Here is a 12,662-nt window from a genome sequence, read left to right as displayed (position 1 = left end):
TTTTCTTGGTTTGAAACTTATCTCACTAAAAATAGAATATGGACTTTGCAGCGCATGAATATTTTTTTTTCACTAATGTGGATGGGCTCGCATTATTGCTTTCTACGGTTTGGATTATCTTGTTGTTTTTATCTTTTGCCTCTTACGGTAGAATGCAAACAATTTTTAGTTTGTTGTTTATTTTGCTTTGTGTGCGTGATTTGTAATGAACTGTATTGACCTACGCTACGGAAAAATCTTCAGTCTTGAATTTTGCATTCATTGAGGATAGAATAATATTGAACAGTTGGAAAAATGATAAAATGTAGAGGTGAATGTTTGCCACTAGCCGAATGCAGATTTTATAGAGCTCTCACTAACATAGCGCTTCGCTAGCCGGTTCGGGAACGTGGGCGCATTTTCAATTTCCAGGTTTAGCTCGCGTATTGATCTTTCGGTAGGCTCGAGTAAATTCCCATGTTCCCCACTTTAACTTTTTGGGATAACTATCCCCTTGCCCCCCTCTTTTTCACGAGGTAATTATCTCTGGGCGATCATCTCCGGAGATACTAAACAAGTCGGGAAACCGGAAGCTTGACGCTTCAGGTATAAAAGGTTTTGTGTTTCCCTATGTGAGGAGCATAACGTAGTTCTCCATTGGCTTATAGCATTGATCCGAGATATTTAAATCGCCCAGTTCTGGGCAGGTTACCGCCATTGCCAGAACTCAGCGATTTAAATATCTGAAGGGGCAGATTACTGCCATTGAAAGAACTGAGCGATTTAAATATCTCGAGTCAATGCTACCAGCCAATGGAGAACTGCGTAATGAAATGTTTCAAGCATTAACGCCACCTGGATGAAGTAGCATTCCGCAACTGGTGTTCTTTGTGATCGACGTATCAGCGCACGTCTAAATCTAAAATTTACTGCAATGTCCTCCGCCTGCCGCTCTCTATAGTTCTGAGTGTTGGCGACTATAAAGGACAATGAACGGCGTCTTGCGGTAATGGGGACAAAGATGTTGCATTGCACTGGTGGCGTGACACGTTTTGATCACGTCTGAAATGAGAATATTCGCTATCGATATGAGTTTGCACCGATCGTGGAAAAACTGCGAGGGAGGCGTTTTCGATGGTGTGGTCACGTAATTTACGCTAACGAGAATTCAACAACCAGGATTGGTGAGAACATCGAAGTCAATGGTAAGCAACCAAAAGGCGGCCAAAACAATGGTCGCATGATGCACTGAATGGGGATTTGAAGGTCTCGCGATTACATCCTGATCAGGCAGTTGATAAAATAAAATGACGAAACCGACTAGGGCGAGCCGACCCCGCTTGTGAACTGAAGGCTGAAGAAAAAGAAGAAGATGTGAGGAGCGATGAGCCGGACAGTTCCGTGTCACATAGTTAAAAATTCGATTGGCCTCTACTTTTTAGAAAGTAATTTAAATAAATCATTTGATGGAAAGCCCTGTATCGAAACAGTCAACCTCATACGCATCACACTCTGAGTTTAATATTACTAGCAAATGCTAGCAATTTAACCAACATCAAATATAAAAAAGGGCTAGGGTGAATTAGATTCTTCTTGAATGGAATTTTAATATTTCACTCGAATGCCAATTATTCTCGTTAATTATGACGTCAGCATCTTATTTGTATGGCTTAGAATGCTATTAATTAGCACGAAATTGATAAGTTTGAACTGCTATAACTTTCCCACTAATAGTTGGATTTTCATGAAACTTGGCATGTGTATGCACGAGGTTGTCAAAATTTAGTACACTTAGGATGAACTTAAGGGGAGTTTTTTAGTCAATTTCTAAAAGTTGATAATAACTATTAGTAAATTTTTTGAGCAGATATCGGAATGGGACATCTCTCGAAGATTAGATTTCACATAAGTGTTTTACACAAAATCTTAAAAAGTCCTGCAGATAAGTAGATTCTTCATAAATGCGACTTTAATATTTCACGCGAATGTCAATTATTCCGGGTAATTATGACGGCAGCATCTGATTTGCATGGCTTTGGAAGCAGTAAATTCGCGGGAAATTGCTAAGTTTGAACTGCTATAACTTTGGCGTTAATTGCCAGATTTCCACGAAATTTAGCACGTATATAGGAAATATTATCCTCTATGCTGGTGCAAAATTCGGAAGTCCTAGGATGAATTTAAGGGGGGTTTTACAGTAAATTTCTAAAAGTTAGTAATATACTATTAGTAAGTTTATTTGAGCAGATATCGGAATGGAACATGTTTTGAGGCCTAGATTTCATCTAGGCGCACCATCCTGATTTTTTTCGGATTTTTGGGTTGGGTAGTTTCCGAAAATGAGTCCTGTCTCACTTCAAATGCGTACACTTTGACTCCTTACTCACGCACTTTGCAATTTATGCCAAAACTAATGTCAGTTTCGGAAAGTACAAATCGAGACCTTTCATTTGATGTCCTACACGACTGAATCCGGTGATAAAATTTTTTCAATCCCCCCTTTGGATGTATGGGGAGCCCCCCTTTAAACTCCACCTAAATTTATGCCACTCGCTGTATGCGTGGGATTTCATAGTTCCCATCTGTCCACCAAATTTCGTTTGGATCGGTTTAGCCGTTTTGGAGAAAAATGTGTGTGACAGACAGACATTGAATCGATTTTAATAAGGTTTTGTTTTACACAAAACCTTAAAAAAGGACACAGCCTACCATGCTTTAGAAGATCTAGGCCGAAATAGCAGGGTGATTCGAAAGAACGAGAAAGGCGACATCATGTTTGAGCTGGAAAATCTGGTGTGGGTAAAACTGAAACCATCGTAGACATGTTTAAAACTAGAATTATGAGGAGATATCTGCTCCGCCCTAAAGCAACAATTTAAATAGGAGGAAATTGGGGAAGAATCTAGTTTAAAAGAAGCCGTTGGCGGTACTCAAATAGACACAATGCAACTATCAGTGGAGGCGGCCAAAAAAGTTCGAATCGGATAGTTCGTCTGCCGTCTGAACATATCTCACTCAAGAGGTACTTCAAATGCTTCATGTTTGGACACTTCGCGAAGGTATGCAACAGTCGCATTAATTGATCGAACAGGAGGTGTGGCAAGAAAAGACATATTGCCAAGGAGTGGAGTAGATACCTCAAATTTATCTAATGAGAAGAAAAGGAAAGAGGGGATAAACAACATATATTGCCGGGGGTGTCAAATGACCGCAAATTATAAAATCGTTACCTGCGATAAGAAAGTGAACTTGATTCATATAAACCTCAAACCTGTACACTGAACTTACTAATCCGTGATTGATGTTGCCCTTATAACTAAACTCTTCAGAAATGTCGACTGTTGTGTATGGACAAATTCGATTCGTGGAGCGACGATTTTGGCGTGGGGGCGCCAGTCTGTACAATGGATTCTGAGTCAGTGGGGCCAGCGGGTCAGCGGGATTGTGTGGACAAAAATAGCCGTGAATAGCTGTTACGCCAGATAAAACATACTAGACAACCTTATTCTTGACGGAATAGGACGAAGTCCAAATTAATTGCTGGTGGGTTTAATGCTTGAAATCTCACAGTTAGATATATTATTGGTCAGACGAATTTTGTGTTTCTTTTCCTTACACCAAGAATAACGTGCCGTTGGTACATCAACAACATTCACAAATAAACATCAATTAATAAAGATTAAAAAATATTTTTTAATTGGCATGTAAAATTGAATTACTTTGAAAATCGTGAAATGATGTAGGCTGCTAACGTCTGCGATCAATTCATTCCCAACTCAAATCAAATGAGGCGCGACCTTGAAATTTCTTCACAAACTAATATCTCGTTCTTTTAGAATTGATATGCCCTTTCCGTGAAACCTCTGCTCTAGATAGAGAATATCTCAATAACAAATTAATGATCATTTCCCTTGCAAACATTATTGATAGTTTTCTTTAAGGTAGGAATGTCGTTCGTATCTTAAAATGTAAGAAATGAGAAGCGCACAATCAAATATGGTTGCCGCCATCATATTCTATCTTTAAAATTGATATGCTTCATACGAAATAAACCATCTAAAAATACTGAGTCACCGTTAAGTCCAAAACTGCCTAAGTCGAAAAGTATCTAATCTTGATGATAACCGGTTTCCGGGAAAACAATCGCTGCCGATAATGCTGTTGAGAGCGGTCTTCCACCTACATCAAAGTCATTCTACGTGCTAAGAGCAAAGATGCGTTTAGATAACTTATTACTTGTATTTGATTTGTAGAGTGTCGACAGACAAAGTTAAATTTGGATTGCCATTTTTCTGATTAATTGAAGGGTTAATCTCTTTTTAGCGGGCATCGGTAGCTATTTTCTCAGGATCTCTTTCAATTGGTAATTCTTGAGTATCAGAAAAATCTTACGAGTAAGCTAGTTTCATATATCCCTTAGCTATCTTTTCTATTCTTTGCTAATCAAATTCGGGGTAAAGATTCCTTAGACCAAACTTTAAGAACAGTTCAGGCCTGAAAGAAACCGAAGATTCAATCCGTTAGGGGTTTCTCTTCGTTTGATAACGGAATTCGGATTAGCGATACGTTGAGCTTCAGGTGTGCGGTGAAATTAATTTTATGTAACTTTTCCTATCGTGGACCTATATTGATGAATGATTGAGCTTTTAAGCTCGTTTAAGTAATTACAAGTTTGGAGTTAAGTATCATGAGACACGTGAATTTTTTTTTGATGTTGACGATGTGAGAGCTGATAGTCGACTCAATTTTCTTTCCAGTTATCACTCCGGTAGAAAAGAAAAAAAATTGAAGTAATAAAGACGGTTTCTGGTTGTGATGTTCCAGGATGAGGTCTGACAGTAATTAGTATCACCATACCACTCCCCTGTCAGTGTTTGAACGCAGGGAAACTACGATGATTCAGTTGATCTCATTGTGACGTCAGCTGTAGATTTGTAGTGTTGTTACAGTTGAAGTGCGTATGGGTTGCGAAAGTATTAAAGTCCTGCTTGGTAACAATCTGGAAATCTAACATCTCCACCGGATTTCATTGATTAGCCACGCCAAGCTGTTGAATGTGAGCTTGATCGATTTTCGGTCTCCCCTTGTGGCGGGCATTGTCAGGATGATAACGAAAAAAAATGGTTTCCTGGTGTTGGTCTGAGATCGGACTTCCTTTGATGTCACCGGATATTGCGTAAGCAGGTTTGAGTCGATCGATGGACACTGTAATGCTACGTCCAGCAACTTCCACTTTAAGGGGGCTAGGGTTTTCGGCGTGAAAGATATCCTTTTTAAGAATTTTTTTAGAAAAATGGTTTAAGTAAATTTATTGAAACCTTTTGTACATTATTAAATATGCTTTTAAGAATGTTCTATTCTGATGCGGACGGAGCCTTTGGGAAAGATGATTTACCGTGTCCACTGTATCTCAGCTGAAAATTATTTGAAAGAAAAAATCATTTGAATTTAGTGAAAGTACAGAGTGCGGCAGCATAACTTCCTTTTTTAAAATGCGCGCCACTCAGTTAGTTGATGTCATAGCGGAGCGCTAGTGGTCTCGTTCAAGAGAGGATACTGTAAAGTTTTGTCCCGACACGGTTCAGTCGCCATCATGCGTTGGAATAGTGAGGAGCGTGCCTTTGCCGTTGAGGATTACTTTTCAAGCGGATGTTCGGTTATTGCAACACAGCATGCATTTCGGAATCGCTTTAATTTAGCCCCGTTGGCTCCCGTCTCAGACCGCAAATCAATTGTTACATGGGTCACTACATTCAGACAAACTGCAAGTGCGACAAAAGGAAGAACTGGAGTCCCTCGGCCGTTAGATCACCTGAGAACATTGAAGCAGTGAGAGCGTCAATGTTGCGATCGCCACGGCGTTCTGCGCGCAAACACGCATCTGCCCTTGGACTATCCGATCGTTCTGTGAGAAGAATTCTTCGTGATGATCTTCATTTTCATCCCTATAAGATGGCGACAGTGCAGGAACTTTCAGAACGTGACTTCGATTCTCGGATGAACGCGTGTGAGCTTCTTCTTGATGTCGTTCCCGAGGGTGCTATTGTTTTTTTTAGCGATGAAGCCCATTTTCATTTGTATGGGTCGGTTAACAAACAAAACATGCGCTACTGGGCTGACACCAACCTTCGAGAATTGCATCAAAAGCCTTGGAATTCACCCAAAGTCACAGTGTGGTGTGCAATTTCCTCAGCTGGAATTATTGGTCCCTGGTTTTTTGAGGAAAATGAGGTTACAGTGACAGTGAATTCGGACCGGTATGTAAACATGCTACAGCATTTTTTTTCCCACAGCTAGAAAATTTGGATTTGGGGGACACTTGATTCCAACAAGACGGTGCAACAGCACACACTTCAAGAGCATCGATGGCTGTTTTGAGGGAACACTTTCCAGAGCGGCTTATCTCAATTAGAGGCGATTTGGAATGGCTGGCACGCTCTCCCGATCTGTCCCCTTGTGATTTTTTTCTATGGGGTTTTTTGAAATCCCGTGTTTATGTGAACCGTCTAAGAACCCTACAAGATTTGAAGACCAACATCCAAGAAGAAATTGCCAACATAACACCTGCTATGCTAACAAGAGTCATGACAAACGCCAGAAATCGGTTTACGCAATGTATGGAGAATGGGGGACGTCACCTAACAGATTTGATCTTCAAAACAATGTAAATAAAAACTTTAGACATGTACCTACATTATAAAGTTTTTATTGAGTTTTGAAAAAAGGAAGTTATCCTGCCGCACCCTGTACTAATAAATACTCCGCCTAACGGTTTCAATTCGTTTTTTTTTTTCATTGACAAGTTTTTGGCGGCCTTTTCATGTGAAGTGGTGTTTTTTGCGAAAAATTCCGCCATTTTGTAAGTAAAAAATAAAACAAAAAAAAATGCAAACCTCACCGTTGGTGGAGGCATTTTATATCTAGAATGTGTGTACTAAATTTAAAACGAATCAATCAAGTATTTTTAAAATGGGAATGAATATGGACTTTGAAAAAGTGGTTTTGAGAAAAACGCGTTTAAAATTTTAGAAGCTTAGAACTACTACTCCGGGTGGTAATCGCTCCTTTATATATGATCGTATACACGACATGAGTGCGAATTATTTCCAAATTAGATCCGCCATATATATTCAGACCCAAACTTGGCCGACGCGCAATTATTTTTGCTTGAAGATCGAGGTCACGCTGCTCCCAGGGCAGAGGTGAGACAGTATCTGAAAAGTTGCCTCTGCCTTGATTTTTTTTTTAAATTTTTGAGTCCGTGGACCACAAATGTGAGAAAAAGTGTCTTCCCAATTGGTCCGGTCCGACATCAACTGGATGCGAACTTATGAGCCCCCAATCCTCAAACAAAACTAACTTAGAACTACAATTTCAAGGAGTGGAGACTCAATATATTGTTGAAATGTTTAACTACGAGTACAAGAAAAAAAAAACAAAATTGGTTTTTTGAAAGTAAACAAAAAATCATGTCCCGTGAAATGGGGATACCAGAAAATTCGATGTCTCGCATAATCGACGAAGACTTAGGACTAACAACTTACAAAAGACTTATGGAAAGAGCTCGCAGGCAACAAGCATCAAACGACCCCTTTCATTTAATAAGCAGAATGGTAGAGTTTGTTCCCGATCTTCAAAAGAAGCTTTAAACCTAGTACCAAGAGTTCAACCTCAGTGATGGTTTGGTGGGATAGTAAATACGATGGTGTCACAAACATCCATTTATGCGAAAAAGACCATAGTGTACTAAGCAGGTATTTTGGAAGCCATTATCAAAACATGCAGAAAGCGGTTTGCACAGTTTGCACAGTTTGAAAATGGAAATTTTAATTTGGAAGACAAGGAACGTTCCAGCGGAAAAAGTTCGAATGTGACGTTACTCGTTGAAGATCCTTGCCAAATGCTTGTAGAGTTGTCCAAATCTCTTGGAGGGACAAGGGTCATATCTGAGTTTAAGCCAAGGTACGTCCAACGGCATTCAATCACCTGTGAACTGCGGCTTCAACGGCAGGCAAGGAAGGGATAGGTAGGTATCAGTGGCTGCTTCAAAGAACCCAATTATCGGTGGTGCGTCGTTATAATGCCACAAACTCCTAAGGCCGTAACTGCTGTGGGAAAGGCAAGAGGAGCAGAATTTATCAGGCTCGGATCTTTGTTTACGAAGGATAGAAGCTCCCCAACTTGTTGAAGTCCTTAAAGAATTGTTGGTCTGAGCTAGAGCTAGGCAAACGAAAAGGAAGTGCTTGAGATTCTCTTACGGGAGGGCCAAATCCTCTTCGACTTAGTAGACGTGGCGAGCTTTCGCCGAAGTCAGTGATTCTTAAGCAGTGCGAGTAAATTCCATTCTTCTCAGCTGCAAACGGGACGCAAACTGCGCCCATTAAAGGATTGCTAAGAGCGAAACCTCTCCTGCCGTCTGTTAGCCACTGACTCCCCTCAATGCTCCTATAGCCAGGAACCCTGTCGAGGATGACTTTGCGCGTGCCGCTCAGACCGTTCATCTTTCTCAACGCGCATTCACACACTCTCCAGTTTTCCAACCTGAAACTCCCATTGTGCTAGGATGGTATCAAAAACCGTCCAAACCATCACAGTTCTACGAGCTAGGGAAATGAAAGATTGGTGTATTGCCTCTGTTGCACACTGATAAGTTTTTGTTAATAATAAAGTCAAAGAGAGACTGACTTCTTTCGTTGATTTTTGAGTTGCCCCAAAACGTGCGCCTATTAACTTTGACCTTCCTTGTTACGATAATGAACGTCAGATGTTGTAGTTCTTCTGGTGGGACTGATCGGTCATGAGCTATGTTGTAGTTTCTCTGGTGGGACTGATCGGTCATCAGCTATGTAATCCGAGAAGATATATGCGTTCGGTGCTCCCTAGCTCCAATTTGACCATACTTAGGTCGCTGGCGACCATACATGCTCTGACCTGTCTCGATCAGTGTCTCTTGCGCTACGGAATAAATTGTATATTTTGATGGTTCGGTCTCCGCCAATCCAGGGGTCCCGTCTGAATGCGATCTCAATGTCCAACAAATTAGCTAAGGCGCAATTCGAGCTCTGCAGAATTATTCGCCTTTCTTGCAATATGGGCTGCTTGCGTAGGGGGTCGTCAGTTTCAGTCAGACCGTCGATCTTCATTTCGTGGTCCGTCGTTATCCGCTTTCGCGGAGCGGAACTTGCTTTCCCAGAAAGGTTGACTGTTTCCCTGGGGTCCCTCCTCCTTCATCACCATCCCGTCGACCATGGACGTCCTGGGATTTTGGGCATCACATCGCTGATCTTAAAGATGCACGTACCGAGAAAGTCCCTGGAGAACTAGCCCTCGCAATCTTCGAATCAAAGCAGAGGATACGTTCCACTGCTCTCCCTTGCCGTCCAGAAGATGTTCGGTAACCATCTCGGGCAGCCTAGTCTCAACAGTGATCCATACCTTCGGCGCCAGTTTACCGCTAGCGGAATTAGCATCCGCTGGCGCTACCCATAATTGGCTCCTGGCCACGTCGTTGAAGGGTTTCACAGTGTGCGTTCCGTCGGCTGGCAGAATCCATATTGCGAAAGTCATGAAGGCTTGTTCGAAAACGCTGAAATGGGAAGTTTTGTTCCACCGCCGTCATCAAAGATCGCGTTATCTGAGTTTCATTCGTTTCTGTCCATAATACATGGCTCGTCAGAACGGCACTTCGATAGCTACGGAAGTACCAAGAATTGGGTGCTTCATTCATCAAAGAATTCTTTCGACGTGGTATCCGTGCTTTATTAGAAAGTTGGCAAATAGTAGTGGACATCGATGGACAATACTTTGAATAATGCTACTATGGGGATACTTTCATCATAGATCATTGAACTTTGCAGAATTCGAACCCTCAATAATTCAAATATTACTTGAAAATCCTTCAAAATAAGTTTACCCCGGACGTCTAGGTTGAGTCAAAAACTTATAACTGTTCCCGTTTATCTTTTCTAGTTATATACCGTGATATATCTGGTGAAAATCTTAAAGTTGCATTCCGTCTCTATCGAGGACCCCTTTTGATTGTTGAGTTTATATTTTTGATCGGAATTAATATATACGGATGGCGGTCGTCGGGAGTAAACCATGTACTTATATTCGAGCTGGATCCTCGGAATCATCTATCGGAGCAACATTTGATGGAGCTTGCGGCAACGTTCGGTGTTGTCTGGACATTGAGCCTGTTAAGGTAGTTTCATTGATGAATACTCTCAAAATGCAACTGACTCACTAAGCAAATTCGATTTCAGTTTTGTGTACAGCGTCAGTCTGAGCATTCCTCCCTATGCCAATCCACTGGCGTTGATGGTGATAATGATAGCGTTTTTGATAAATCCCTTGAAAATGTTCCACCACGATGCAAGGTTCTGGCTTCTTCGTGTTTGCGTAAGTTTATTTTTTTTACCTTCTTTTAGGTTTCCTGCAATTTATAACTTTTTATCGGATTTCTCAGGGACGAATTTTCGCTGCTCCGTTCTTCCATGTCGGGTTCGCTGATTTCTGGCTGGCTGATCAGATGAATTCTTTAGTGACTGCATTATTAGATTTCCAATTCCTTACATGTTTTTATGTGACGAACGGAAATTGGTTGGAAGCAAATGGTAATCCCCCTTAACAATGTAATTTCAAAAATGACGACCGATTTATATTATTTTCCCCCGAAGATTCGTCGCAATGTATGGAAAAGGACTTCATAATCCGGCCAATTGTTAACTGTCTTCCTGCATGGTTCCGCTTTGCACAGTGCCTTAGACGTTATAGGGATACAAGAGAAGGATTCCCGCATCTTGTTAATGCTGGGAAATATTCTACTACTTTCCTGGTTGTGATATTTGCAACGTTGAGAAGCTTTAATGCAAGTAATCTAATAGTTTCCCCTATCATGTAGTGGAGGCAGAGAATAATTCCTACTTTTCCAGAATATTATGATGATACTTTTGACAACCCCTACACGTGGTTATGGATAATTAGCTCTATTGTTTCCTCGTCTTATTCATACACTTGGGACATAAAAATGGATTGGGGCTTGTTCGATAAAAATGCTGGAGAAAACAGATTCTTGCGAGAAGAAATTGTGTATACGTCACCGGTTAGTGTCTATTTATTGCATTACGTCTAAGGCATGGTTTTGAATAATAAATCTTTTCCCAGTTTTATTACTTCGCAATCATTGAGGATCTGGTTTTGCGATTCATTTGGATGCTGTCATTCTGCCTAACTGAGATGAAGTTCATTAGCGGTGATATCATGACCTCGTTGACGGCACCTTTGGAAGTCTTTAGGTAGCTAACCAAACCGTCCTTCTTCGATTCGTTTATCTAACACTTTCTTAAATACGACTTTGCTGTTCTTTTTCAGACGTTTCGTTTGGAACTTCTTCCGACTTGAAAACGAACACTTGAACAATTGCGGTAAGTTCAGAGCAGTCCGTGATATTTTCATTGCTCCGATGGACTCTTCGGACCAAACCCTAATACTACGTATGATGGATGAGGAAGATGGAGTTACCAATCGCCATACTAAAGGAAATCGCAACCGGCCGAAGAAAGTAAAAGATTCGGAGAAGAAAAATCAACATAAGACCCTTCAGGAGCTGTCAATCGATATGAATGACACAAAGAAACTGTAAAGGAAGCAATTATTCCTCGCCGACGTGTGTTATAGCTTAATGTCGAATGTTTCGATTATTTTATGTAGCTGGTAGTTTTCATACAATGTTCCAATAAAAAAGACAAATTATCTGTGCATACTTTAAATAAGACTTTTTTTTTACTACTGTTGTAGCTTGCATTTTCGCATATTTTATTTAGTTTTCACTTTCCGTGGATTTTCGTCTTATTTTTTTCTTGCACTTGACGATTCCTTTTTGAAGCAACCCTTAAGGCCGGGCGCAAGTTGACACAGGGTGACGCACGAAAGCAGGAGCTGAAATCGTCTCCAAGCAGATAAAGCGAAAATCAAGGCACAGTTCAATCACCACTATGTCAGATAACGTGATTTCTACATTTATATATTCCTTTTTTCTTGTTCGTACACGGAGGTGGAAAATCTTAGAAAGACACATCCGTCCCAGCTCCGTCGAACAAACGCCGGAGCTACAGTGGGCGCGTGTGGGATTCGCACCCACTAAAAACCACTCCCTTTCTCTCCGACCCCAACCGCGCGAGACCACCATTTAGGTATTACTTCGCGGGGTAGGTTTGCCCTTAGGCATTCGTCCTTCTTCTACTTGCGGTTTTCCTCCTTCTTTGCTCCTCCAGCAACTCCTCCTGTACTTTACGATTGCGGAGTAAACCATAAGCCAGTTCCCCTCGGACGTCATCATCTCCGCAACTAAGTTCTCCGGGCTCACGCTCCTGCCCAGCACCTGGTTTAAGCTCCTCCTCTCCATTACAAATCTTGGACAGTGGAACATCACGTGCTCTGGATCCTCCGGAATGCCATCTCATCTGGGACAATTTGGAGAATTATCCAACCCAAAGCGGTGCAGACACTGCCTGTAGCAACTACCGTCTCTTGTGGGGGTAATGTGATAGTTGGTCTCCTCATGTTTCCGCTCAAGCCATACCCTAATGTTAGGAACGAGCCTGTGCGTCCAGCGACCCTTCGTACACTCGTCCCATCTGTGTTGCCAGAGATCATGCGACTCTGGCCTTGCCGAATTTCTA

General features: G+C 41.4%; 1 protein-coding gene across 5 annotated transcripts in view; it reads left to right on the top strand.

Annotated features, from left to right (window-relative positions):
- Positions 1-11,750, top strand: part of LOC119658708 (xenotropic and polytropic retrovirus receptor 1) — a 29,090-nt gene extending 17,340 nt beyond the window's left edge. For 4 of the 5 annotated variants that reach the window (XM_038066330.1, XM_038066321.1, XM_038066349.1 and 1 more), the window contains 7 exons: positions 9,949-10,183; positions 10,245-10,380; positions 10,448-10,595; positions 10,659-10,853; positions 10,914-11,083; positions 11,146-11,276; positions 11,353-11,623. In XM_038066330.1, the coding sequence (XP_037922258.1) occupies positions 9,949-10,183; positions 10,245-10,380; positions 10,448-10,595; positions 10,659-10,853; positions 10,914-11,083; positions 11,146-11,276; positions 11,353-11,623 (1,286 nt within the window). Of the gene's footprint in view, positions 1-9,948; positions 10,184-10,244; positions 10,381-10,447; positions 10,596-10,658; positions 10,854-10,913; positions 11,084-11,145; positions 11,277-11,352 lie in introns of all 5 variants that reach the window. The other variant, XM_038066360.1, reaches the window with a different exon arrangement.
- The last annotated feature ends 912 nt before the right edge of the window (positions 11,751-12,662 follow it).

Source organism: Hermetia illucens, chromosome 1 (genome assembly GCF_905115235.1).
Source record: "Hermetia illucens chromosome 1, iHerIll2.2.curated.20191125, whole genome shotgun sequence".
Taxonomy (NCBI): Eukaryota; Metazoa; Arthropoda; class Insecta; order Diptera; family Stratiomyidae; genus Hermetia; species Hermetia illucens.
The sequence above is the reverse complement of the archived record's forward strand: the minus strand, read 5'-3'. Positions and strand labels throughout refer to the sequence as shown.